Source organism: Mchenga conophoros, linkage group LG20 (assembly GCF_057382185.1).
Source record: "Mchenga conophoros isolate Kocher_MC1m ecotype Shallow Benthic linkage group LG20, M_conophoros_male_GT1.1, whole genome shotgun sequence".
NCBI lineage: Eukaryota > Metazoa > Chordata > Actinopteri > Cichliformes > Cichlidae > Mchenga > Mchenga conophoros.
Window position 1 is genome coordinate 29815289 of NC_140545.1, and position 25573 is coordinate 29840861.

At 40.2% G+C, this 25573-nt stretch overlaps 1 protein-coding gene across 1 annotated transcript; it reads left to right on the top strand.

Moving 5' to 3' along the window:
• The first annotated feature begins 908 nt into the window (after positions 1–908).
• Positions 909–24850, top strand: marchf9 (membrane-associated ring finger (C3HC4) 9). The gene is made up of 4 exons (XM_085260846.1): positions 909–2648; positions 16578–16733; positions 19442–19634; positions 23518–24850. Exons 1-4 carry the CDS (start codon positions 2289–2291, stop codon positions 23847–23849), a joined length of 1041 nt encoding a protein of 346 aa, XP_085116972.1. The 5' UTR covers positions 909–2288; the 3' UTR covers positions 23850–24850.
• Positions 24851–25573: the final 723 nt, after the last annotated feature.

Genomic DNA, 25573 nt, shown 5'->3' on the forward strand with positions numbered 1-25573 from the left:
GCAGATACAAAAATAGCCTCTGTCTCTGTTCAGATTCCGGGGTTTCAAACTTCTACTCGCTTCCAAGAAAAAAACCGCACAATGTCTATGAAGATGTATGGCTTACTTTTTTGTGACTTTGTATTATGTGTAATATGTACTTGTGACAAATGACCACTGAGCAGCAAAGCTAGAGTCACCGCAGGCAGAGACAGGATTTAACACATCCCACATTTTCTTATTTTTATTTATCCAAGTTTAAATTTAAAAGCTTAAGGTGGCAGCTCTCCACCAACTTCCTCCTTGGTGTTTCCAAGCACTCTCAAGTGTGTCCCAAGGGGTCCGAACACCCTGGAGAAGACAAAGGAGAAAACAGGTTGCACTAAAAATCAGCACCCACACTAAAACACAGTTACAAGTGTGGCTAATATTGTGTATTTATCTTACAGCATCTGTCCACCTGTAGCTGCTCAAGTGCCTGACAGAAGGAATTACACAGATCAATACATAATCAATAAATATTTGAAAACATGCTTCTTAATGTGTAAATGTTTTCTTAAAAATGCAGAGTGCAAATATGTCCGGAAAAGTGTCCACTGGGGTTAGGGTTACCTAAAACAAAGATACAAATTACTCTAAACAAGTAACGAAACACCTTCGTTACATCCTGCACCTCCTTTAAACTGAGTTTTTCTTCCAATCTGCTTATTTAAAAAGCTTCCTCGGAACTTGTAGGGTTAACCTTTGCTAGAGTTTTAGTCCGGTGTCCCCAGCAGAGGGGTCCTGGTGCGGGTTTGTACTTCGCGGGCTCCCGGCGCATGTGGCCGCAGCGCACACGTCAGCAGAGGGAGATCAGCACCCTGGACAGCGGCGCCTGGTCAATAATAAAGCAGCCGGAGCTCCTTCCCTGCCCAGCCGCTGGGAGCACGGGGATAGGCGTTTCAACCATCGGGAAACGGACGGATGGCTGGAGGAAAAGCAGCGACGTGTTTACGGGATGACAGTCTTTTATTTTTTTTCCGCCTCTCTCCCTGTTCCGGAAGTAGCTGCTGCGTTGGTTCAATCTCCAAGCCGACCATTTCGAGGAGGAAAATCAGCGCCAGCAGTATCATCACCACCATCTATCTGATCCAATAATCAATGCCATTACTGCCGTGTAATTGCTGTCGGAAACGAAGACATCTTTACGCGTCTTCCCCGTCTCTCTCTAATTAGAAAAATCGCAGGGTGCCTTTATTATTCTGCCTCTCTCTGGCATTTCAGCGTTGCCTCCCGTGTTCTCGGCTTGCAATGAAATGCTGATGGACATCGAGCGAAGATGGGAAGCACGGGGCTTTCGGGTGTTTTTGTGCTGCCGTGTTTCCAGCTAGGCTGCTGAGAGAGAGAGGGGAAAGAGAGACGGAAAGAAGAAATGCAAATGCACAGGATTGTGTTTTTGATGTCGACGTGGATTGTCGGGGTGAATGGCACGGATTCTTCGTGGATCAAGCCGGGGTTTTACAAAAAGGAGATGAAATAGAGAGAAAAGGGAGAAAAAAGGGGGGACCATGATCTGACGCTTGGGATGCTACAGTGAGAGGGACAAAAAAAGACATTATAATCACATCCAGATCAAACTTCCATTTCATCTTCCGCACCCTAATTTTTCTTCTTTTCTATTTTTATTGGATTATGATTCTTGACAAGAGTCTCAGATGTGGCTGTGTGGATGGCATGTCGTTGTATTTTACATCCCATCTTCTATTTCCTGGCTCTGTGTTGCTCTCTCCTCCACTCGTCCACTCTCTCGCGGTCTTCTGCTTCGGGTAGCAAAAAACATGTAGGCTGTTTTTTTCTTTCTTTCTTTCTTTCGTTCTTTCTTTCTTTGCCGCGAGCCTCGGTGCGTGTGGAAAACAAAACCAAACAAAGCGAAACAACAACAACAATAACAAACGGTGTATTTGAGAGCGCAGGAAAATGGACCGTGGAAATCAAAACCCGTGCAAGTTGTAATGTTTTCTGGGGTGCGGTGGAAGACGCAGATAGACGGCGTTTGCTGAGTTGTTTGAGTAATGAATATTGAAAGAGTGTGTCGGCCAGCTGAAAGGGAAAATCTTTCATCCGCATTGGCTTAGACACACATGCCATCAGTGGGGCGAGAGCCTTTATCTCCTCTCTGGATTTTCCAATTAGCAGTTGTGGCATCGTAGAACATACTACAGTAGCCATGAACATATCGGATGTATGAATAATAATAGTAATAATAATAACAATAACAGAGGGAGAGGAGGGGAGATAAAAACACTTAATTTATTTATTTCGGATTCTTTATGTGGCCAAACATGTTCAAGTATCGAATCCGCATGTTTTTTAATGAACTGAAAGTCCTGGTGTTTATGCGATCCGATTCAAGACAGTCCAGCTCAGACACAGATAGACGGTCCAACACCAACACCAACACCACTATGCGAGGTCTGGGGATGGGCGGCTGCGGCTGGCCGCCTTTCGTCGACTGCCATTCCCGGGACGACGAGGAGGAGTACTACGGCAGCGACCCGCGGCCCCGGAGCCTGGCGTTTGAGGAGAAGGAGCCCAAGCTGCAAGTGGGCCTGGACGCCGTGTCCCTGGCCAGCACCGCCAGCAGCCTGCGGACCCCCCAGTGCCGGATCTGCTTCCAAGGCCCAGAGCAGGTAGCAAAAAAAAACAAAAAAAAAAACAAACAGAGTGAGGTTCCTGATGCTGATGCCACGTCCTACGTGGACGGCGGGCGGGCAGGCAGCGTGTTTGTTTCACATTTCACACTGCTGTGAATGAGCCTTTGTGGGGCTGTGGAGAGCTATTTCACCATGCATGAATTGTTCCAGATCAGGAGGGGATTTAGGAAGTTGCTCCTTTTTTATCAAGTGTAATCTGCCATTTTGGTATTTGTGTATATATATATATATATATATATATATATATATATATATATATATATATATATATATATATATATATATATATATATATATTACCATCCTGTCCTACATTTGTATCTCTCCCACCCACCTTCCCCTCCGATACATCCTTTGGAAAAAGATAATCTAAGATGAGGCCAAATCTTTTTTTTTTTTAAGTTTTATTTTTATAGCCTAAAAATCCCAAATTCGCCTCAAGACATTTTTACAGTCTGTGCATCCAAGCACGCTGTCAGTCCTCCCAGCTTCAAATTAGAGGCGACTATTGTCCTTCTTCTCACCTGTGGGCATGCAATCATCTTCCCCCCCCCCCCCCCTTGTTTTGGGGGGGGGGGGGGGGGGAAGATGATTGCTCAGTGATCTGGTTATCTAAATAACACTGTTTTCATAAGTAAGCTAATCAGAAAGGCAGCAGTTCCCACACATCTGAAATCCGGCCAGCATAGCAACAAAGAAAGTTAGCCAATTAGGCCTGCAGGATGACAAACAGAGTGAGAGGCACTGAATATGCATGAGTCACAATCATTTTGTAAATGTAAATCAACTGTCCCCCGTCCGCATGTGTCACAGAACACGATGATCAACTATTGATCGTGTGATGATCACAGTTCCTGGTCAGACAATGATGTCGGCTGTGATGAATTTGTCACACGTTTTCTATTATTGCTTCTATTTTTCTCCTCCTACTTTCCAGTTCTTGAGCCCAAACAAAACAATAAGTAGTGCGTAGCTTTGGTCTGTGGCCAAATGTTGGTCTCACCAGATGTGTGGAAACCTGTGCCGGCTGGATCAGCAGGTAGTCCCGAAGCCTGAGATAATTAGAAACCCTGTAAATCCTTTAGGAGCACAGATGGATATTACCATTTAGTCACTTCCCTAAGATAGGCGTATAGTGTTATTACAGCCCATGTGCTAATTTATGACATCTGCCTGAGAGTTTGTATTGTGAGAGCCACAGGACTGAGTATAAATCACTTCAGCCTTGTTTTGGATACAAGGCAATTTGATGTTACAGACAGGGATCGACCCCAGGTTGTTGTCTTGCCCACTCAAACATCTTCCTTTAATAAAAGGTTCATGTTTTGGGCTCTGGGCTCTCCGGCAAGGTGACTCATCGTGCAGCATGGCTCTGAGCTGCCTCTTTTAGCTCCAGACAAAGAGCAAGCAAACAAAGCACTGAGGGAAAACCCTGAACTACACTACTACATCAGCTCCTCATGCTCATATTTGCTTTTATTTTGCCTCCACAGCACTCAGCTTTCTACTCAAAGGGAAAGTGCCTCATACCTCCATGGGTCCAAGGCGTGTGTGGGTGGGAAGCTCACGTTTGCCATTTCATTGTTATTTCATTATTCAAGCAGGTCACAACAGGGGCCGGGGATCATGTCGCTGTCAGCGGGCCAATTACCTACAGACATAATCACCTTCCTCTGTGGGTTGCATTGAGCACGAATCCTTATTAACTGTCTGTCAAAGGCATCAGCGGGCGCCGCGGTACAGTCGCTCAGCCACTGATTCCACTTAACGCAGTCTGGATTCACAAAAGTCGTCGCAAAAGGGCTTGCAGGGAATTACTGACTTGTTGGTGTAAGAGGAGGTGGTGGAGATGGGTGTTGGTAATCACCCCGGCCTGCCCTTTACTCTGGTAGTGCTCGGCGGCGTGTTTCCACAGGCACACTCAGTCAGGAGCTCGTGGTGGGGGTGAGGGGGTACTTCCACACCTAAATTTTTTTGTCTAAAGGTTGCAGCTGAGGAGGAAGACCATTTTCTTAGTCATGAAGTGACACACCAAATTAACACCTTCGTGCTCTGTGAAGTGGCCTCGAGGTACAAATGCATGACAGCTCATCCGAGCAGGAGGAGTGTGTGTTTGTGTGGGTGTATTTGTGTGTGTAGCAGGCTGCCTTTATGTTTGTTGGCCCTCTTGTTGTTATGAGGGTAAATCTAGCTAAGTATTAGTGTTAACAAATCCCATGAAAACAAAAACAATCAGCTCATCTGAATTAAAATCATTGTCTGTTTTTCTTAAATGTTTTGCACTCTAGAGCGCCGCTGTTGCTCATTAAAATCATAAATGTTCAAAGTTAATGACAAATGAAGTCCAAAAATGCTCTCCAGACACACGTCTCATCTGACTCCTACTTTGGCAGGAGGTAATCTGTCCGCTGTTGTGGTTCGGTTACGTTTAGGCACAAAGATGACCTGGTTTTTGGAAGAGAAAGGCTGTGGTCGAGGTTAATATTATAAATAAACTATCACACATTTCCTCATTTTCCATCAGGCGTATGCGGCTGCTTATACTCAATTCACACAGTTTGTTTCTACTTTTCACTCTCTGTGATGTGAGCAATATTGCTAATATGAACCTGAACTTGGGCAGTCAATCAGAAGAAGGCTGGCTTAAAGGAAGAGGACCTTAAAGACATCACGTCCCAGGAAACATGCTTGTGTGGGGCCCACAGTGGGTGAACTGGGTGGTTGTGCAGGCAGAGTTAAACCCACACTTACCCCACACAGACCCAGAGTGGGTGTACCCACACAGGGCCCACAGCATGGGTCTTCTGTGGCCTGCCCACTGTGGGCTACGAGGGAAGAGGCTGTACTGAGGTCCAGTATGAGATAAATAAGGATTATTCTGAACTGTGAATCATGCAAAGCTACCCTAAACGTAATGCTTATGGAGCTATAATTGAGCATTATCCACCTTAAAGTCAATGACAGATTAATGTCTTAGTTCTGGGTGGATGGATGGATGGATGGATGGATGGATGGATGGATGGATGGATGGATGTTCTGGGTGGATGGATGAATGGATGGATGGATGGATGGATGGATGGATGGATGGATGGATGGATGGATGTTCTGGGTGGATGGATGGATGGATGGATGGATGTTCTGGGTGGATGGATGAATGGATGGATGGATGGATTGCCACATTAATCTAAATCTAGGTTGCACTTTAAAAGAACAGTTCATGCCCCAAATTAAATGTACACATGTCCCCTCTGGCCTTCAGTGATGTTTATCCATCTCATTTATTTTGGTGTAGGTTGCCCAGTTTTGGAGATATCAGCTGTAGAGATATCTGCCTTAGCCTTTATTATAAATGTACTAAATGGCACTGGCCTTGTGATGCTCAAGGGCTAAAAACATGTATTTGAAAATCTGTGCTTCTGTGCCTCTTTTAAAAAAACATCCTAGTTAAGTGTAGTTTAGAATATGCTGTGTAAAAACAGGGAGGTGTAATATGCTAAAGCTTAAGCTTACACCTCTTTTTGGCAATAATTTGTAGTCTTGCCATTTAATTCAGTTCTTTGCTGTCATTTATTTACATTTATGGGCATTTTATTTGCTGTCACTGCTCGTCTGAACTATTTTCTACATACCAGAGGAAGTGGACAGCTGGCTAAGGTGAGGGGGGCCGCCATTAATATTTATATCCTGTCCCGCACATGCACGACCCTCTCGTCGCAGGTAGATGGAAGATTCAGTCTGCTTGGTGGGTGTAGATCTGTAGAAACATACATAAAACCGAACAGAACGAGGTTTGTGGATTTTTGTTTTTTAATACCGGGGACCTTAGAGACATTACAGCTGAGTTTTTCATTTTTATTTTGTAATTTTTTCATTTTCCATGCTTTGAGCAGCACAATGCGAGTGCCATTTAGTTCCATTATATTGAAAAAAAGACAGGTATCTAGTTCAGCAGACGGAAAATAGTAGGTTTGTGGACTGTTTTGAGTAACGGGGTTGTGCTTTCTGGAAAAAGACATTAGTGCTGCGTTTTCCCGTTTTTATTATTATTAGTTGTAGTAGCATTATTAGTAATAGTAGCAGCACTTTGAGCACCACAAGCCAAGAGCCAGTAGCTTCATTACAATAAAAAAGAATAGACATCTACACCAGCATCTGCAAAACTGAGCAAGTCCCACCAAAATAAAAGAGATGCACAAACAGCACTAACAGAGGGGAAACATTTAAATGTAAAATTTTGGTGGTAAATGACCTTTTTACCCCTTAAAATGAATTTTTCTTAAACTATTTATTTGTTGGAGGCTGTTGCGCAGCACGATACGATTCAGCGTGTCTTTTTCTTTTACAGATGACAGAAAACGCAATAAAGTGCCGTTTTATTGGGTGCACATTCTCGCAACAAAATAAGAAGCGATAGCTGCTCTGGTGTCGTCATCTTAAAGCGGTTTAAGCTGTGTGAATCGTGAGATATGGCGCTTTTCATATCAGGTGTGGACAGGTTGTCACGTTTGATCCTTTAAAAACATAAATCTGGCAAATTTTCAGTGAAGGAGTTCATGAGCCACACTGTTATAGTGGGTGACTTGTTCCCTTATTACCATGAACACACAGTTTATTCTGAATCAGTGCCACACACACCTCCTGTCCTAAATACTCGCTAGAGCACCTAATTTGTATTAATCCACTACTGAAATAGTCCCTAAGAAACTGATTATTTCTTACTGTTGACGTAAGTTTTACGTAAAACTGCAGCGCCTACGTGTTTGAAATAATACCGAGCTTTGTATTTTTAAAAAGAAACAACATATTTTGGGATCCATTTCTAATTATTTATGTCACGGATTCAGTGCCACAGACAGGTGTTAGTGCCTTGGTTCTTTTGACTATGACAGCACATGGCAGTGCTTTAGAGTCGGCGTCTTTGTGTGCTCAAGCATAGTCTATCACTACATGTTCTGTTTATTTATTTTGGTGCGAGTTCATCCTGCTGGTCCAGATGTGACCTTTTATGTCTCGTTCGGTGTTTTTTACACTGTGTGCTGCCTTCAGGTGCAGGGGGCTGACTCACAAAAGCAAAAATATCCTTCAAATAGAAAGCAGGCTTTTCCAAATAAAACAGGGTGTTCAGTACAAAACTATTAATGTAAAAACATATCTCATTAAACAACCTTAACAGCTTATTATTAGTGACATTATCTGTGATGACCCTGGAACCAATTATAGTGATTTTATTTGGATGTTTTTGTTTTTACATGCAGTTGTTTATTCCCCTTAAAATCAGTTATGTGTTCATTCATTATTAGACTCACTTTGGTTTCTCCAAACTAAATTCACTCATCTATGTCCTCTGAGCCTTGGCAATATTTGCGAACATCAAGCGAGTTTGAGTGTTGAACCTGATTTTGGGCTGAATTCAGGTGACACTTCAGGTGAATGCAAACAACACCAGCCTTTGATTAAAAAGTATGGTTTCTGATTCTTCAGTGTTTGAGGGGCCTCATAAAATGAGTCACTTTCTCCTTTAGGCAAAAGTTGCGATCATTACCTGTATCGCAGTTTCTGCTAAAACATCCCTGAGGGAAAGGTCTGAAATGATAATCAGAGCTTTTAAAGGTCTTTGTTTTTAGTTTGCTCTAGTTGATCATGACATTAACTTTCTCCGTCCGGCCTCGTAGCGCAGACACACAGAGACTCAACGACGGCTTTGACATTTTACAAATGTTTGCTTTCATATTGTTTTTCTTTTATTTAGCTCCTTGTATATTTCTGACCTTCTCTGTGTTATCTTTATAATGTCAGCAGCCAAGTTATTTTAAAGTTTATGAGTGGCATGTGGCTCATCTGCCGAACTCAATCTTTATGCAGCGGGACACTTTTATTATAAGTGGGAAGGTCAAACGAGCCAGATGGGGAAACGACAGAGTGCAGACGAACAGAAATAAAAAAAAATGAAGTGTTATTTGTATAAGCGCAGCTCTCTGGTGCATAAAACCTGTAGTGATGAAACAGGTAGTACTCTGCCAAGTCTGTGAACAGATTCATGTTTCTGAGTCACCGTTTGGAAATGAAAGATTTTTATTAAGTTTACACACAAAAATGAACCTTCTTTATGGGCAGCACAAAAAAGAAAGAAAAAATGACTAAATACTACTTTATTAGGTTAGTGAGTGAAATTATTTTAGAAAAAATAAATTTTTCCAGAGAAAAAAAACACAAATTCTGTCATCTAGGTGCCAGAAATTCAAATTCCTCATCAATACCCGACTGTTTTTTGTTTTTTGTGCTTCCTACCAGTTCCCGTGAACAGTCGTTAACATGAAAGAGCTGAAAATGCAGAAGTATGTTGCAAGACATCAAATGTTACCACTGTGGTGTCTCATAGGGTGTTACAGCTTTGCCTCCAGTTTTAAATCCAAGGATTTTATATCAACATGATCTAACTTCTTTTTTTCAGTTTGTAGGGTTTAAAGTTTGAGTTTGATTTTTAGAGGGAAAAAAATCAATCCAGGTAAATTTCACTGTCTAAACTTTCAGGCACTGATGCCAAAGGATACCTGGGATGAGAATACATTGAAAAGACATTTCTACTGGGCCTTACTGACCAGTACTCACTGGGCCAAACCTGTTGTAGTTTGTCTGTAAGTGTAAAGCCTGAAGCCAAGAAAGATGGATTCTCACTTAGTTGTGATCTCATAATTCAAAATGTTATGAGGCTCTGTTTTGCAGTGTAGCGTCTCACTCGTAGTGTTTGTACATGTGGCTGAAATATCATCTATCTTGTTTGTGTTCTCTTGGGTCTCAGGTCATGTTTTCGACCTGTGTTAAGTGTTTGAACCTTCAGCCAAGGGCACATTTCAGCTCAAAACGTTTAATTGTAATTCAATTTTTTAAATGAAAATATTAATTGATTTCAGTTTTAACTTGATACAGATACACAATCCTGTCCAAACAACTCATCAAATAAAAAATTAGGAGATAGTTGCACTCAGTAAAATCAGTGATAGCCTACCATGAATGATTAGCTTGCTTTAGCTTAGCTTAGTGACGCACTAAGCTTTGAAGTAAGAGAAAGACAAAATTTACATATAAGTCAAAACTGTACTAGTTAACACATTAAATTCCATTTGATATCTCTCACTTTGGTTTTAATAGGAGTTATTGATGTTCCTTAACAAAATGTGGAGCCCCACCCACCCTCTGAATGTAGTCGTATTTAATCAGGAGATAAAACTGTTAGCTTGAAGGATGCTTATTATATTAATTTCCAGCTCCGTATTAGGCTAAAGTAGCTTGTGCATGATTCACAGTTGAAAATAATCCTTGTTTATCTTATGTTGGGTCTTGGTGACTCAGTTAATCCTCTGTCTTATACAATCAGTTTTAGCTCCTCCCTCTTTAGGCCAGCTTTCTTTTGATTGGTTCGTTAACAGAAGATTTGAACAGCTTCTGTATAAATAGCCAGAATTTTGACTGCAATAAAGGCTATTTTTGCAAAAACCCTCTTTAGGATTCAATGCAAACTTTCTCCACAAGGTGGCAGCAATTTACCAGCAAGTTTCAGTATCATTGTTTTACACCAGACAGCTTTTGTCTTGTCTGAAATTCTGGTGGTTGATGGCTTCTTAGAGTAGTGGTTTATATATTTCCTTGGCAATTTAAAGATTGTTGGTTCAGTTCCTGTTAAAAGGCCATATTATACCTCGCAAACAGCACCGTATGACACTACTGACAGCAAATTGAAGCCACATCCACTGTTGCAAGCTGCCATTTGTGTTGGTCTTGCATGTCTTGATTTGTGTGACCTCAAGTGTTGTACTGCTGTTGCCACAGCTGGGTTGAAGGCATAAGTGCGTGATTGTGCTGGTTTTTACTACCGTACAGAAAACTTTGTTGAAAAAAACATCTTGTTTTGACTTCTTCGGAAGTGAGCCAACACTTTTCCACTTCCCAACTGGGAATATCACTTCCCACTCTGGCCAGTCTTTCTGAGAGGGCCTAAAAGTAGCTACTCTGATCTTCGGGCTGTGATAATGAGCCATCTGAATGCGATGGTAATGTTGGGGTGTGTCATGTTGGACTTGCAACAGATTGGACACTCCACCATCTAGTGGTACAAGGTGGTATTAAGTTAGAGTACAGCCCAGCATTACCTCAGCTTCAGTTGATATCGCTCCATTCTTGGCCAAAGCGCCACAGTTGATGTTTCTTCACATGCCATCGAGAGTTTCAGTTAATTTTGAAAGGTTTTAGCGCTTTTTTAGCTTAGGTGTTTTTTGTTGTTTACCTTTAGAACTATCTGCGCTCTGATATTCTGTCATACAGAGCCAAGAGTAGATGAGCCCATGTCTTATATTTCGGTCCATCGATCTGACTGTTGGTGTGTTTGGTGTTTTCCGGCTTTGTTTGTGTTCACTCTGAGGTGTAGTTTGTTGTGAGGTTAAACTCAGAGATTTTGTGAATCGGCATCAGGCTTCAGTGGCTCCTCTCTCCTTCACCTGGCTGCCCTTGAAGCCTCACCGCTCCCCGCTGCTGTTGCAGAGTGCTAACATGGCCCTTCACCAACTGGGCCCCGGATCAAGCTGTGCCCATTCATTGATTTACTAATGATTCACAGTGATACTCCCCCCTCACCATCTCCATCTCTGCTGCCTTTCCTTCAGTCGAGGCACACGGGCTACATGAAAACGTGCCATTGAATGCTGAGTTGCCTGACAAAATGGATGTTTGATGATGAACGGTGGTGACAGCCTGAACGCGCTCATCCTTAATGTGGTGAGCATGCCAACAGGCTTCAGGTGCTGCTGCGGTGCTGAAGAGACAGTTGGTCCATAAGCCACTCAAGCCTGCATCTTATGGACTCTATGAATATCATTAGGAGGTGAAGGGATGGGCAGAAAAGTGTCAGTTTTATTTTTGCTGACAGGAGAAGAGTGTGACTTTTGGGGGGAATTATTATTATTTTATTTTATTTCAGCCTTCCAATGGTTTGAAATAAACTGTGGCTTTGGAGGAAGTCTGCTTTCACTCACCAGGAGGCTTTATTTCAAATCCCCCTGCTGAAACACAACATTTAATTTGCATGAAAGGGAAGGAGAGTTTATTAAGGTCCCCTTTTAATTTAGAGGAAAAAGAGAAAAAGCTGAGCGCTCAGTGAATTTCTTGCTTCATAAGTAAGTTGTTTCATTACACGCTGAAATCTTGCTTTTGTGGTGGGCATAAATGAAAATGTGCACAGCAGAGAGAAAAGAAATGGTATGGTGTAACTAAGTCCATTTTTAAATCACATATTTTTTTATTTTACACAAAACCAAAAATAAAAACACTGGGATGAAAAGAAAAGCAACATACTGCTCCTTATGTTCAACAAACAGCGATATGCATTCTCAAAAAGGGAAAAAAGGACAAACAGAGACAAACTCAATTCAATAAATGCAACAACAAATAACGCACAGCTGAAAAGAAATAACTGTAAGGACTGACTTCTGGTTAGACAAACATCCCCTACAAAAAAGTCGCCAAACCTTTTGATCACCTTGTTTTCCAGGAAGATGGTGCTAACATATTTTAAGGAAATGTGTTTGGAAAAAAATCTAACAGATTCCAGATTTGAAAAAATCAAAAAAAAAAAAAAACGTGAGTTCTCTTTCAACAATTTTTTAAAAATATGTTGAGGTTTGGACTGCTGGTTGCGCAAAACACCCATCTAAAATTCAGGTTAGGGTGGAGCCTATCGTAGCCGTCAGTGAGTAAGAGGCGGGGACTGGTCGTCTGTGTATTTTCTTGGTTAGTTGGTTGGTTAGTTGGTTGCTCCTCCCACAAAACCAGGATTTGGGCATCCAGCTTATGTCCCTAAAACTTCTCCTGATCTTGATTTTGACACCATGAGGTTGCCTGGCAACCACCTATCCACAGGCTAAAATGATCTGTTTTGAGCATTTATTTAGCACTTTATAAAAGAATAGTTTCGTTCCATTACAGTAACGTATATTTTATTTTCAAAAACCTTCAGTTACAGCATACATGATAAATTATGATGCAATCAGCCAGCCAGCTGTCTAGCTGCAGGCTAGAATGACCTGTTTTTTGCCTTTATGAACCTACACCCCCTCATGCAACCATGTTAAGATCTTAATTTCACAACCAACTGCACAAACAGGCGTAACAAACTGTAGCTTGGGCATGTACTAGTTAACCTGACAAATGCCTTTCGACAGTTCATGTGCAGGGTTAAAGCTGTGTAGAGGAACATTTATATCTAAATAACACAATTTTCCATAAATCTAACAAGTACATTTTAGTGCCTAAACCTGAGGCATTGGTGCCGAAGAACGCCTGTAATGAAAACGTGTTGAAATAACAATTTTAACTGAGACCTTGTGGAGAAGTAGTTCCCCATATGTGGCCTTAAGTGCAAAGCTTAAAGGCTAGAAAGATGTATCCTCTCAAGATCTCATCAATGTGTCAGAACTATTTAGAAACTGTGGTAATGTCTCACTAGGGGTGTTTGATATCAATCTAGGACATCCTTAAACTTTTCTCTCCCAAAAAGAACCTCACACCCCAGAATTTTCAGCATTTTCAGCAGATATTTTAAATATCAGCATAATCACTCCAGAAAATTTCTGTTCGCTTAACAAGATCACATTTTTTCATTTTAGTTTCACTTAACGTTTCTACTGGTTGTTTCACATCCTGCCTACACCTGAGACCAACACACAGTTTGAGTTTTTTCAACGAAATAATCTACAGTTTCAGAAAATAACAACTTAATCTTAAGAATGACTATTAACACTCCTGAACTACAGAAGCCAAGGAACTGCTTGCTCTTATTTATAAAAGAGAAACTATTTTGCACATTTCCAAATTCATATTTTCATTCTTGATCTCCAGTAAGGGAGCTTTGCATGATTCACCTTTTTCATTTATTTTATATTTACTATATTTAAAAAGAAGAAAATAAATGACTGTACTTTGCTCCTCTTAATAATGAAATTTGTTTATCTAAACAGATAACGTTTATTTTTTGCATCACTGTTGACCAAACTGGCAGTTAAATGTTGGGTCATGCTGTTAAAACATGAGAAATGGTTCTGGTGGAATAATAGCAGTGAGTACATGTTTAGACCTTGAACTGGCGTCACTGTCGCTTGTGGTGGCTGGTCAGACTTCAGGCAAAGTCATCGTCAAAAAAAAATAAAAAAATAAATTATGTAACCTCAGCTTAAGAGGAGTGAGTTATCCTGACCTGTTTGAAAAGACAATTTATGTGAATTTAATATGTTGCACCAATGTCAAAGAGTGCTGTTTACATTCTCTGGTTGCATCACTTTTCAGATCTTCTGTACTGTTTATGTTCTTTGGACTTTGCATTGCTAATGAGTTCCTTACATAGAAAAATCATTCATTCATCCATTTTCTGCTGCTTATACGGTTCTGAGTTGCAGGGCAGCTGTCTGAGCAGAGATGCCCCGACCTCCCCCCCTGCAACCACCACCTCCAGCTCTTCCAAGAGGACAGTCAGGCATTCCCAAACCAGCCGAGAGATATAATCTCTCCATCATGTCCTGGGTCTGCCCCGAGGCACAAAACACCTCGCCTGGGAGGTGTTTTAATCAGATGCCCAAACCATCTCAGCTGGCTCCTTTTGATGTGAAGGAGTAGCAGCTCAACAATGAGTCCCTCCCAAATGGCCGAGATCCTCACTCTGTCTCTAAGGCTTAGCCCAGACACCCTTCAGAGGAAACTCATTTCCACCACTTGCATCCACAGTCTTGTTCTTGTTGGCTTGTTTGAAGGTGGCAGACCCTCCACCGCACAGATGGTTCAGACTGGACACAGTCACTCCAAATCCTTATAAAAACATCACACAACCATGTAACCTCATCCGACTTGTGTATCGATTGGGACAAACGGTTAATTTGTGTTGAATAGATTAGTTCAGTGAAGTGTTTGTGTGTGGAGGGGGGGTTTCTAGCATGTGGCCTACGTAGCTCTGGGCTTCTTTGTTTCCTGACTGTTATTCCTAAAAGCCCACCCTGATATAGAAAGCTAAAACCGTCCTCGGCTTTCATGTGTGACATGAGTCATAAAGACACGTTTTCATTTTATACGGAGATGATTCATGTCACTCTATCAAGATTTTAATTTTCCCTTCAAACAAACTAAAAATTAGCTGATGGGATGAATAATAATCACAAACTGATGGTTTGGTGTTTTTAACTTACACATGAACAGTTCATCCAACTACACACACATAAAACCTTGTTGGCACTTTAAATGTTATATATGTGTATATATATATATATATATTCATTGAAATGTATTAATTCATTCATAAACACAAAGCTAAAACAGGTAATGTACAACTTTAGGAGTGACGATCAACAATTCAGAGAGAATGGTACATTTTTTCCTTAATTATACTGTGGACCTGTTCAAATACAGTCTCTTTATGTAATTTAAATGTTTATCTATTTATAACTATATAAAAACTTCAACTTGAGTTGAAATGTCACTCAGCTTTTCCGAAATCACAGCAAAGCAAGTTTGAAAAAAGTGTTTCTTTGTTGCCATTTTCTTTGTTTGAACTTTTATATTTAATATTGTTGACGACATACCAATCATCTCTTCTGCACCACAACATATGAGTCAATGTGCGAAATCCTCCTCCGTCCAAACAATAACCACAAACATTAGAATTATTATTTTTTTAAAGTCCAGACTGTTTTGTGTGGGCTCCAGCAATCTGTAGCGCTCGCTGTGTGACCGGAATATTTGAATATTTGATTGAAAGGATGAGTAATTGTTTGCTATTCGTTTTTCAGTTTCACTTCTAACGTGCACGTTTCTAAAATAAACGATAAGAAATACTTTATACAGTGTTTGTGGCATACATGTATTCTAGAGAGCACTGTTAATATTAATGTGCTTAAATGTTTTAAGTGTAGAAAATTTACATTTATTTATAGTTTATCTGTTGTAGATAAAAATAAAAATATTCAAAGCATATTATCCAAACTACTCACTGTGAAGGTTTCCAACTTTGAAGTCATGAATTTATGAATTCATAAAAACTGGGCAACCCTGAGATTAAAGTAAGGAAGTTAAGAGACAATTTTATTTATTTATTTATTTATTTATTTGAGTGTAACTTGTGCATTTATAAGGAAAACAATTCCAAGTGGAACTCTAATGGTTGTCCTTTTTCTGTATTATAAGCATATATAGTTTTGATGGTGGATCCTCATATTAAACAGATCAAACTTTAGACTGTTTTTTCTACTCTTGGCTCTCTATGATGTCAAAGAGAGTCATCACAGACATGGAAGCCCCGCCCACTTTGTGTTTAAAGCTTTTGTTTAGCAGGATCAGCCAGTCAGAAGAAAGCTGGCTTAAAGGAGGAGCTAACACAGCTTGTTTTAAACAGATGGTAAATGGTAAATGGCCTGTATTTGTATAGCGCTTTACTTAGTCCCTGGCAAGCTACATTGTAGCCACAGCTGCCCTGGGGCGCACTGACAGAGGCGAGGTGAACTGAGGGCCTGCGCTGAAGCCCAGTGTAAGACAAATAAGGATTACTTTGAACAGTGAATCATGCAAAGCTACACTAGTCCAGAATTTAAGTATGGAGCCAGAAAGGAGCAGAATGTTGCAAATTAATGAGGAAAGTTACGGTTATTGGCAAAGGAAGTCTCTTCACTTTGCAGTTTTGGATAATCTTCATTGCACCAAAGCTGCACTGCAGTTTGTTTGGCTTTAAATGTATTTTTTTCTTGTTTTTAACTCCTCCCCCAAGCTTCACCTCCACGTCTTTGCTCTATATAATCTCAAATAGCTTTAATAGGTACACAGCTGTGCTGAATAAGATGAGAAAACATTTTGATGTATTTATTTCTTCGTGTCCTGCAGGGCGAGCTGTTGAGCCCCTGCCGCTGTGACGGCTCTGTGCGCTGCACCCATCAACCCTGCCTCATCCGCTGGATCAGCGAGAGAGGCTCCTGGAGCTGCGAGCTCTGCTACTTCAAGTACCAGGTCCTTGCCATCAGCACCAAGAACCCACTGCAGGTAAACACGAGGGGAGTCTGCAGCACAAACACGGTGAAGTCTGGGGAAAAAAACAAAGCCTCACACCTCTTGCTGTGATTATTACTGTTGCACAATTTGATCTAAAACACTGATAGTGAGTCTGTCCAGATGACTCACAGTGACTGCACAAACAAACCAGCACAGCGTGGCTCTGTCCAACGTGCTTTTTGACTAAGATTCAAAGTATTGGATAAACAGCCACATAAACAAGACGATGATGGCGTGTGAATATGGAAATGATGACAAAATGCTCTCTCCTCTCTGAGGTGCTAGCTCCTAAAACACATGGGCGATGGAGGCAGGAAGATTTAATGACGTGGAAAGAGGAGCTGCTGCTGTCAGCTAACCTTTCATAATAAAATATACAAACGCTGCTGCAGCAGACCCAACACTCTTTTGCCTGAACAAATCTCTCAGCCGTCGCTGTGGTGTGAGGACTGTTTGCCATATTGTGCTGACACATTTTCCCTCTGCGTCACTGTCCGTCTGCCCTCCTTTTCAGAGGCAGCCAATCGCTCTAAAACCTATTGAAAAGATGCCATGTGTGTGTTGGTGTGTGTGTTAACTTGTCAAATGTGAGGATTTTTCTCTCTCTGGTGAGATGTAATGTAGAAGATTGGTGCAGTGTGACTAAGTATGCACAACTTGCAGGTACTCTTGCATGTCCACGCTGTGCTGCTTTACTCTGACACTCCGATGTTAGGAATGTCGCACTTTCAGCTTCACAAGACTTAATAGACTTAAACTGCTTTGTAAACAGATTACAGGGGAAATCGTGTGATAACGCTAAGGCTCTGTGTTTTTTTGTTTTGGTCCCTCTGCTCGTTCTTTTCATGTTCGTGCTTTCTTGGTTTCCCCAGTGTTTCCTTGTTTTTGTCTTCCTCTGATCTTCTTCCCTTGTCTTTATTGTTTCCGCTTCCTGTTTTGTTGTGCTTTGGTAATTGCTTTTCCTCGGGTGTCTCCTGTGCATTTACTTCCTGTGTCTGTGGCTTTTCTCCTTTGTGATGGTCTGCCCTGTCTTTATTGTTTCCACTTGTGTTTTGTCGTGTGTGTGTGTGTGTGTGTGTGTGTGTGTGTGTGTGTGTGTGTGTGTGTGTGTGTGTGTGTGTGTGTGTGTGTGTGGGGTCCTGGTTTCCCCTCTCTTCCTGTTGAGTTGTCCTTTCTTTGTTTCTTTGCATCTCAGTTGAGTTTAGTCTTCTGGGTTCTTTCTTCTTCTTCTTCTTCCTCTTTTATTATTTTATTTCCTTTTTGTGACCTAATACTTGGTGTCCTCCATTTAGGTCTTATATCCAGCAACCCATTTAACAGATAAGCTTTAAAGCTATAATTTCTTCGCTTTTGAGCCCTTATAACAGCAGTAAGTACTTCTGCAGGAGCCATGGGACATATAATTTCAAAAAGGAGGCAAACTATTATTTTATTAAAAGTGTATAGCCACAGAAGGAATATAAACACACCAGTCAAGACTCTAAATTAGTGTGAGGGTGATCTTTATTAAATTTATTAACCTCTACTATCTATTGAATCTGTTAATCTTATAACCCGTGAATTTAAAGTGCACACGAAGAAAAGGACCTAAACGCAGGACACAGGAGGCAAAATTAAAATAGTTAAACTCTTTAATAACTTAGCAGCGGTCGCAAAAAAGGGCAAATAAGACTTGGAAAGGAAAAGCAAAGGTCGATAAAATGAGTAAAAAAGCCATAGGGGAAGACAAACACGATGAACCACAGAAAGAGAAAAAGGAGAATTCTGGATTGTAGAAAAAGCCGAACTTGTGAAAAAATGACAGCAAACACGTGAAGTAAAACTTAGAGGGAGTGAAGACAAAAATAAATGCTTATAAATTCATAGATGACGAACTTAAACGAGTCCTTATAGTTTTTATTCATTTATTTATTTAGTTTTACATCTAATTAAAACCTGTTGACTTAGTTTTTCCTTATTCCTGTATAAATATATATATACTGTTACTATGGTGAATATTAGTTTTTCAGATAATGGGGTCTGTTGGCATATTTCCACAGTTCTGCTGCGAGCACACACATGACACCCATCTAATGTTCAAACCTTTTGTTTGTGAGGGGCAGCCAATCACAGGCAGGTTTGCTTAACGGGAAAGGAAGGGAATAAATCATATTCTGTTTCGGACAGAATGTGATTTGGGGGGATTAACAGGGATTATTTTGATCTTTGAATCATGTAAATCTATTCTATTAGAGTCAGAGATATAAATTCAGTTCAATTCACTTTTATTTATATAGCACCAAATCAAAACAAGGAACTTTATATCGTCATGTAAAGACTCTACAATAATACAAAGAAAACCCCAACAGACCTGCTTTAGCGACAGTGGGAAGGAAAAACTCTGTTTTAACAGGAAGAAACCTCCTGCAGAACCAGGCTCAGGGAGGAGCGGCCATCTAACTTCAGTTAGTCTCTGTATTGGGTTTAGCTTTGGCTAGTTTTAGTTTACTTTCTGTGTGGGTTTTAATCGGGGTTTTTATGTTTTCACATCATTTTTGTTCACACCTAGGTTTGACATTTAGTTAATCATATAGTTATAAAAGCCATAGCCTTTATTCTGAGTGCAGGAGTATGTTTACACTGTTCCTCTGGTACTTTTGTTCCTGTAAATGACCTGATTTTTTTCCCCCACCACTGATTTAAAGTGTTTTCTCCCTCAGTGGCAGGCCATCTCTCTGACCGTCATTGAGAAGGTGCAGATAGCAGCCATTATTCTGGGTTCCCTGTTCCTCATCGCCAGTATTTCCTGGCTCATCTGGTCCTCCCTCAGCCCCTCAGCCAAGTGGCAACGTCAGGACCTGCTCTTCCAAATCTGCTACGGCATGTACGGTTTCATGGATATCGTCTGCATAGGTAAAAAGACAAAGAGACACAAGACTGACACACAAACATAAGATGCTTTCATAAGTGAACGTTTGGGACGTGATATAGTTGTTCTGTCATGTAGCACACAGCAGGAAATAGTCAGCTTCAGATGTGTTTGCACTACTGGAAATTATTTAGGTGAAGAAGCTGCAGGAGGCTGCACACATGACACCAAAGAAATCGGGTCATTACTCAAAAAAGTCATGCATTACACATATTCTTTACTTTTTTTAAATGCAATGCATTATTTTACTCGTTATATCAATTTTCGTTACTTCACAGCAGCTGTGTGATTGCCAGAAAAGAATAAAACACCAACATTTTAATCTGCACACATAACTGCTTGAATCCCTCTTAAAAAGGACATTGTCAAGATTAGAGCATGGGAGGACCCAAATGATGACTTAGGAAGCAAAAAGTAAAAATAAAACAAAACAAAAAAACGACAACACAAACTAAGAAGGTCGATGCATGAGATAGGAAGCACAGGTGCAGGGAAAGATGGACCTGAGAGGTAAACAGATGGTCTCACAAAGAAGAAAGACTACATATACTTACACAAAGAGCTGATAGTAGAACAAAACACAGACTGGAACAATTAAGGGGCAGAGAAACAAGGAAGAGGAAAGAAAGAAAACCTACAACAGGAAGTAACCAGAATAAAATGACTAACACTGATCGGTGAACCCAGAGTGCAGGATGACATGGAAAAATGCAAAAGTAACATAAGAAAAACAACAAATATTACAACGACCATGACAAACATATAGGAAGTCTTTCTGAGGTTTTCAAACACTCGTTCATGGCTAGCTTTGTGCCAGCATCATAGACTGTGTATAAAAGATGGCAGCATCTTGCTTATGCAAGTGCTTGTAGAGGTTTGATTTGTTCTCAGCAGATTCGGGACATCTTGGCCGTCTGATCACAGCTGATCTCAGGATCGACAGATGAGCCAGGAGATGAGGACTCTGTGTGACCACAAGGGTCACAGCGAGTGGGTGTGCACTGTTAAGTTTAGTTAGGTGAGAAAAAGGGGAATTAGAGCCATAAAGAAAATTGCTACAGGCTAAATGGGCAGCGAAGCAACAAATTGAAAAGAGGGTGTCCACTGACCCCGAGACCCTCTGCGATCCAGGCCCGTCAGGGATTTAGAAAAACTCCTTCTGGACATAAAGCTGTGTGATCTGTCTAAACTATTATATAGAACATGTGAACATTAGTGTCATTTCAGTGTTCAGTGAATGTGGTTAAATTTAAGAAAAAAAAAACTTTCGACATGCTCTAATTTTGCCAGCCACCTATCCCACATGTCATGTCTTCATCACAGAGATTAAATTTATTGAAATTATGGTATATTCATGATACCGATGCTCAAATAATGCTAAACAAAATTAATATTTAAGGTAGTCTTAGATTTAGATCGTGACACTTGGAGTGGATGTAACATTTATTTCGTTGTACACTGTAAAACAAAAAAGGAATATAAAAGTATTTTACTGTGTATTTTACAGTTTTGTACTGTTTTTCTAGAGTATCATTAAATTTACATAAATAAACTGATTTTACATTTAAAATGTAAATTAATGTAAAATCACTGTAAATGTAATAAAACATAATTTTCTCATTTTTAAAATATATTTGTCTGTACATATGCATATTTAGATTGTTAAAATACATTCACAAATGTATCATAATTTCACAAATATTTGTCCGTTATTATTTGAAAGATTGAACTGTTAAATTCAAATGTAATGTTATGGAGAAATATATAAAATTATTCTTATAAACTTTTTTTACATCACATAATTATTATTATTATTATTATTATTATTATTATTATTATTATTATTATTATTATTATTATTGTTATGTAGGTCAGCGGTCCCCAACCTTTTTTGCGCCACGGACCGGTTTATGCCCGACAATATTTTCACGGACCGGCCTTTAAGGTGTCGCGGATAAAAACAACAAAATAAAACTAGTACCGGTACCGAAAAAAAGAAGATTTATTCATAACACACGTGAAAAGACCCAGGAAAACCGAGTTAACGATAAAAACGATAACAAAATAACGCTGAAAACCGATAAAAACCCTGAAAACTATACATTTCACACCTGAGCCTCAACTCTCGCGGCCTGGTACCGAATGACTCACGGACCAGTACCGGGCCGAGGCCGGGGGGTTGGGGACCGCTGATGTAGGGCGATCGTGGCTCAAGAGTTGGCAGTTCGCCTTGTAATCAGAAGGTTGCCGGTTCGAGCCCCGGCTCGGACACTTCACCACCACCTACTGGTGATGGCCAGAGGGGAATTATAAAGTGGAATTGTAAAGCGCTTTGAGGGTCCCAAAAAGCGCTATATGAATGCAACCCATTATTATTTAAACCAACTGTTAACCTTATATTTCTGTACATTTAAGTATTATTATTCATATTGCCACATTCATTGACCTTGTTTATAGGTAATTTCATTGTTTAATCACGTTACAATGTTCCTAGTTTAATGTTCAAAAGCACTTGAAAAAGGCAAAATCCCATGTAAAATTAGGGCAACAAACTGTATTGTCATTACTGAAAATAACCGTATTTTCATGTGAAAGTTATTTTCTGGTATTTTCTGGTATTATTTTGGCGCCCCAGCTGCCCGAATATTACTGTTTTTTTAGGATTTGTTTTTTTTACGGTGTAGTTTTTAATCCTGTTTTTTTTCCTGTTCAAAGCGGCATTTAATTTCCTCTTTTAAGTTTGTCAGAAGGTTCAATAAACACTCCAGTTTCAAAAGAATTAGAATTTCATGCCAATTATTAAATGGTTCAGGCAGTTAAGAGAGTTTACATGTGTTTTTTAGCACTACAAATATTGTGTGGATTAACGGCGACAGCTCAAAAACACTGTTAAATTGAATTAATTTAAGAAGTGTCAAATTTCAACCCATCCCTATATACTTCAAGAGGTTGTAACTCTGAAAATATTCATAGTATGAAGGTGAAATTTTCCATGGCTTGATTAAACATTTCATATTGTTGGTTGATTAAGATGAGGTTGAATGATCCTTATTAAGAGGGAGCATATTCAGTTTGTCCAACTAAGATAAATATATAATATTAAGAGTGTAAGGTCAGATTTAGTGGCTTTCTGATGCACTCTGTCATTATAGTCCATTATTGGTAAGTTGATAAAGGTTACAAACTGGCTAATGTCCAATTCTCATACCCTACCTCCATCTGGTAAGTCCTAGAAAAGCTCAAGGTTGTGAATTGACTCCGTTTTTGGAGCCAGCCTCAGTGCAGGTGTGAAAATGTCACACAGGAGTCGTTGACTGCAGGAGCTGAAAACATGAAAAGATGTAGATCGAAGGCTTAGGCTGCATTATGCAACATCAAGACGAGCAAAGAAAAACAGGATGCACTGTGCAATGACAAAAATATTAATAAACATAAGTTGGATTATGCAAGGACAAACTAGCGCGGGGATGAAAGCTTGTATTCAGCTCACATTTTTCTGGCTTTTAAGTTCATGCACAATTACAACACTAAGCAGGCAGATGGTGCATAGGTAGGAGATAACAACTACACTAAAAGCCAAACAAATTTTTGATGATGTTGCAGACTACAAGAGACTGTTTTTGGGGGGAGGTTTGGAGCGACTGGCTTGATTGTTCTTGTGTAACTGCGAGCTGCCCGCCTAAGACAACAGTGAGAACAGATGGCATCAGATATCTGTACTGTGATTACTGCCAACTGTCTATTCTCAACCACAGATGAGATGGAAAGTTTCTACCTGTGGTGCCGATGCAGCTCTCGGCTACCTTTCATGAAATATCTCCTGCCTCCATGCACTGTCCTTCACCTTCTGCTTTCTTCCCCACCCAGGCCTAATCATCCATGAGGGATCGTCGGTGTATCGAATCTTCAAGCGATGGCAGGCTGTCAATCAGCAGTGGAAAGTACTGAACTATGAGAAATCGAAGGACTTGGGCGACCCGGTGAGTTCGAGCAGTAAGACAGGCGCTCGAGGCTCTCGCGGTAACCCTCACGGTCTGGCCAGCAGCAGCAGCGGGCGACCGAGCAGGAGGCTAAGAACTATTCTGAACCACCACTGTGGATACACCATCTTGCACATCCTGAGCCAGCTGAGGCCCAACGACCCGCGGATCAGCGCTGCCGCCAACCGGGAGGTGGTGATGAGGGTCACCACCGTATGAGCGGCACGACAGGATGAGACCCCGTCTTTTGTGTCCCGATGTAAATGACAGGAGGGACTTGATGTTGAATACTAAAGACTAAGTAACAGGAGCCCCGTGAGGAGCTGAGTGATGCCCGGAGCATCAACAGACAGCACACACGAGGGTTTCTCCTCTTGTTTCATACAACAAAAGAAAGCCAGATGCTCCTTTTCAATAATTAAAGAACTGATGAAAATACAGGATTAAAAAGCATTAAAAGACATCAAACGTGAAACATGTGAACAGGCTTTACAAACCTGATCCAAGATGATGAGACGTTTTTTCCAGTTCAATATCAGGATGCACAGAAGCATTTTTTTCTTTGTTTTTAATCCTCTTGGTTTGATTTGTATCTCTTCTTCTTCTTCTTGTGTTTTTTTTTTTTTTTTACTCACTTTGATTTTGTACGGATGTATGATTTTAGAGGAAATCATGTAACTCCATACATGCCAAGCATTTCCAGACAGCTATGTATCATGATCTTAAAAAAATTTCTACAAGCTAAACCGATGCTGGTAAACAGACCGAAAACTGAAACTAAACAAACATGTGGGCTCCACAGAGGTGACAACAGGACAATAAGTCATAATGAGTAAAAAAAAAAAAATGAAAAATGAAAAAAAAGAAACAAAAAAAAATAAAGAAAGAAAGAAATCAGTAAGATTTCAGTTACACTTTTAACCTTTCTGCAATAAAGATACGTATGTACATTTCACAGGGAATTTTGCATGGGTATATAATTTTATTCTTGATCACATTACATAAGCACATGACAAAATTTGCTCTATTTCGAATGGTGCTTGCCAAAATAAACACTTAAACATCCAATTTCATCGCACCAACTTTTTGTCAGCAGGACAAATGGCAGTGTGTTACAGCTCTTTCAGCTAAAATACAGTTTGTTGCTGCTGTGTGCTGATTCAAATTTGATAATAAGTTAAATCATTGGATTAAAAAAACGGGGATCGGATGATCTCTTACTTCTCAGTCTCACTCAGTCTCTTATTTACCCAACCTGTAGCATAACGCATGGTTTGGTTGAGTGTGTCATTGTTTTTCTGGTGTGGAAATGTAGTGATGTGCTGGAAATAAAGCGGGACATCCTTCATTTAGAATTTTTTTTTAAAACTTGATTAACCCTATTTACAGGGGATCAAGTCTGTTTTATTTCTCTCTTTTTCTGTCATATATCTATATACTGTTACTATGGTGAATATTCATATTAAACATGACCAAAGTTTCAAATAATGAGGTCAGCTCATGTGCAAATAATTTCTGTGATTTAAAAGCTCAGGCTTCACACTGATCTAAACACTCATTCTCAGGATGTTTTTTCCAACTCTTGGCTCTGTATGATGTCAGAGAAAGAGAGCGTCCCTAACATGGTCATCTCAGGCCATTTAACAGGTGACCAATCAGAAGAAAGTTGGCTTAATGCAATCATTTTCAGCTTCTTCTCCTAACTTGTCCTTGCCATCAGTGAAGTAAAGGTGTGAAGGAGAATTTATCAAGGGTTAGGAAAAACCCTCTTTATCACACATTCACACTTAGAATCGACTCCTTGTTTCATGAAGGAACCAACAGTGAAAGTATCAGTTACAAAAGCTGGACATTTTAAAGGAAAAGCATCATATAATGTAATACATCTTATTTTATTTATCTTGTTTTACCTTCTTTTAGAGATGACGCAGTTTAACTCCTTC

What these genes read in the sequence shown, in the direction of transcription:
- marchf9 (XM_085260846.1), top strand. Translation starts at nt 2,289, where the DNA reads ATGTGGCCAAACATGTTCAAGTATCGAATCCGCATGTTTTTTAATGAA. An exon ending in GCTTCCAAGGCCCAGAGCAG is followed by an intron (nt 2,649 to 16,577) that starts GTAGCAAAAAAA and finishes CGTGTCCTGCAG; the next exon opens with GGCGAGCTGTTGAGCCCCTG. An exon ending in GCACCAAGAACCCACTGCAG is followed by an intron (nt 16,734 to 19,441) that starts GTAAACACGAGG and finishes TTTCTCCCTCAG; the next exon opens with TGGCAGGCCATCTCTCTGAC.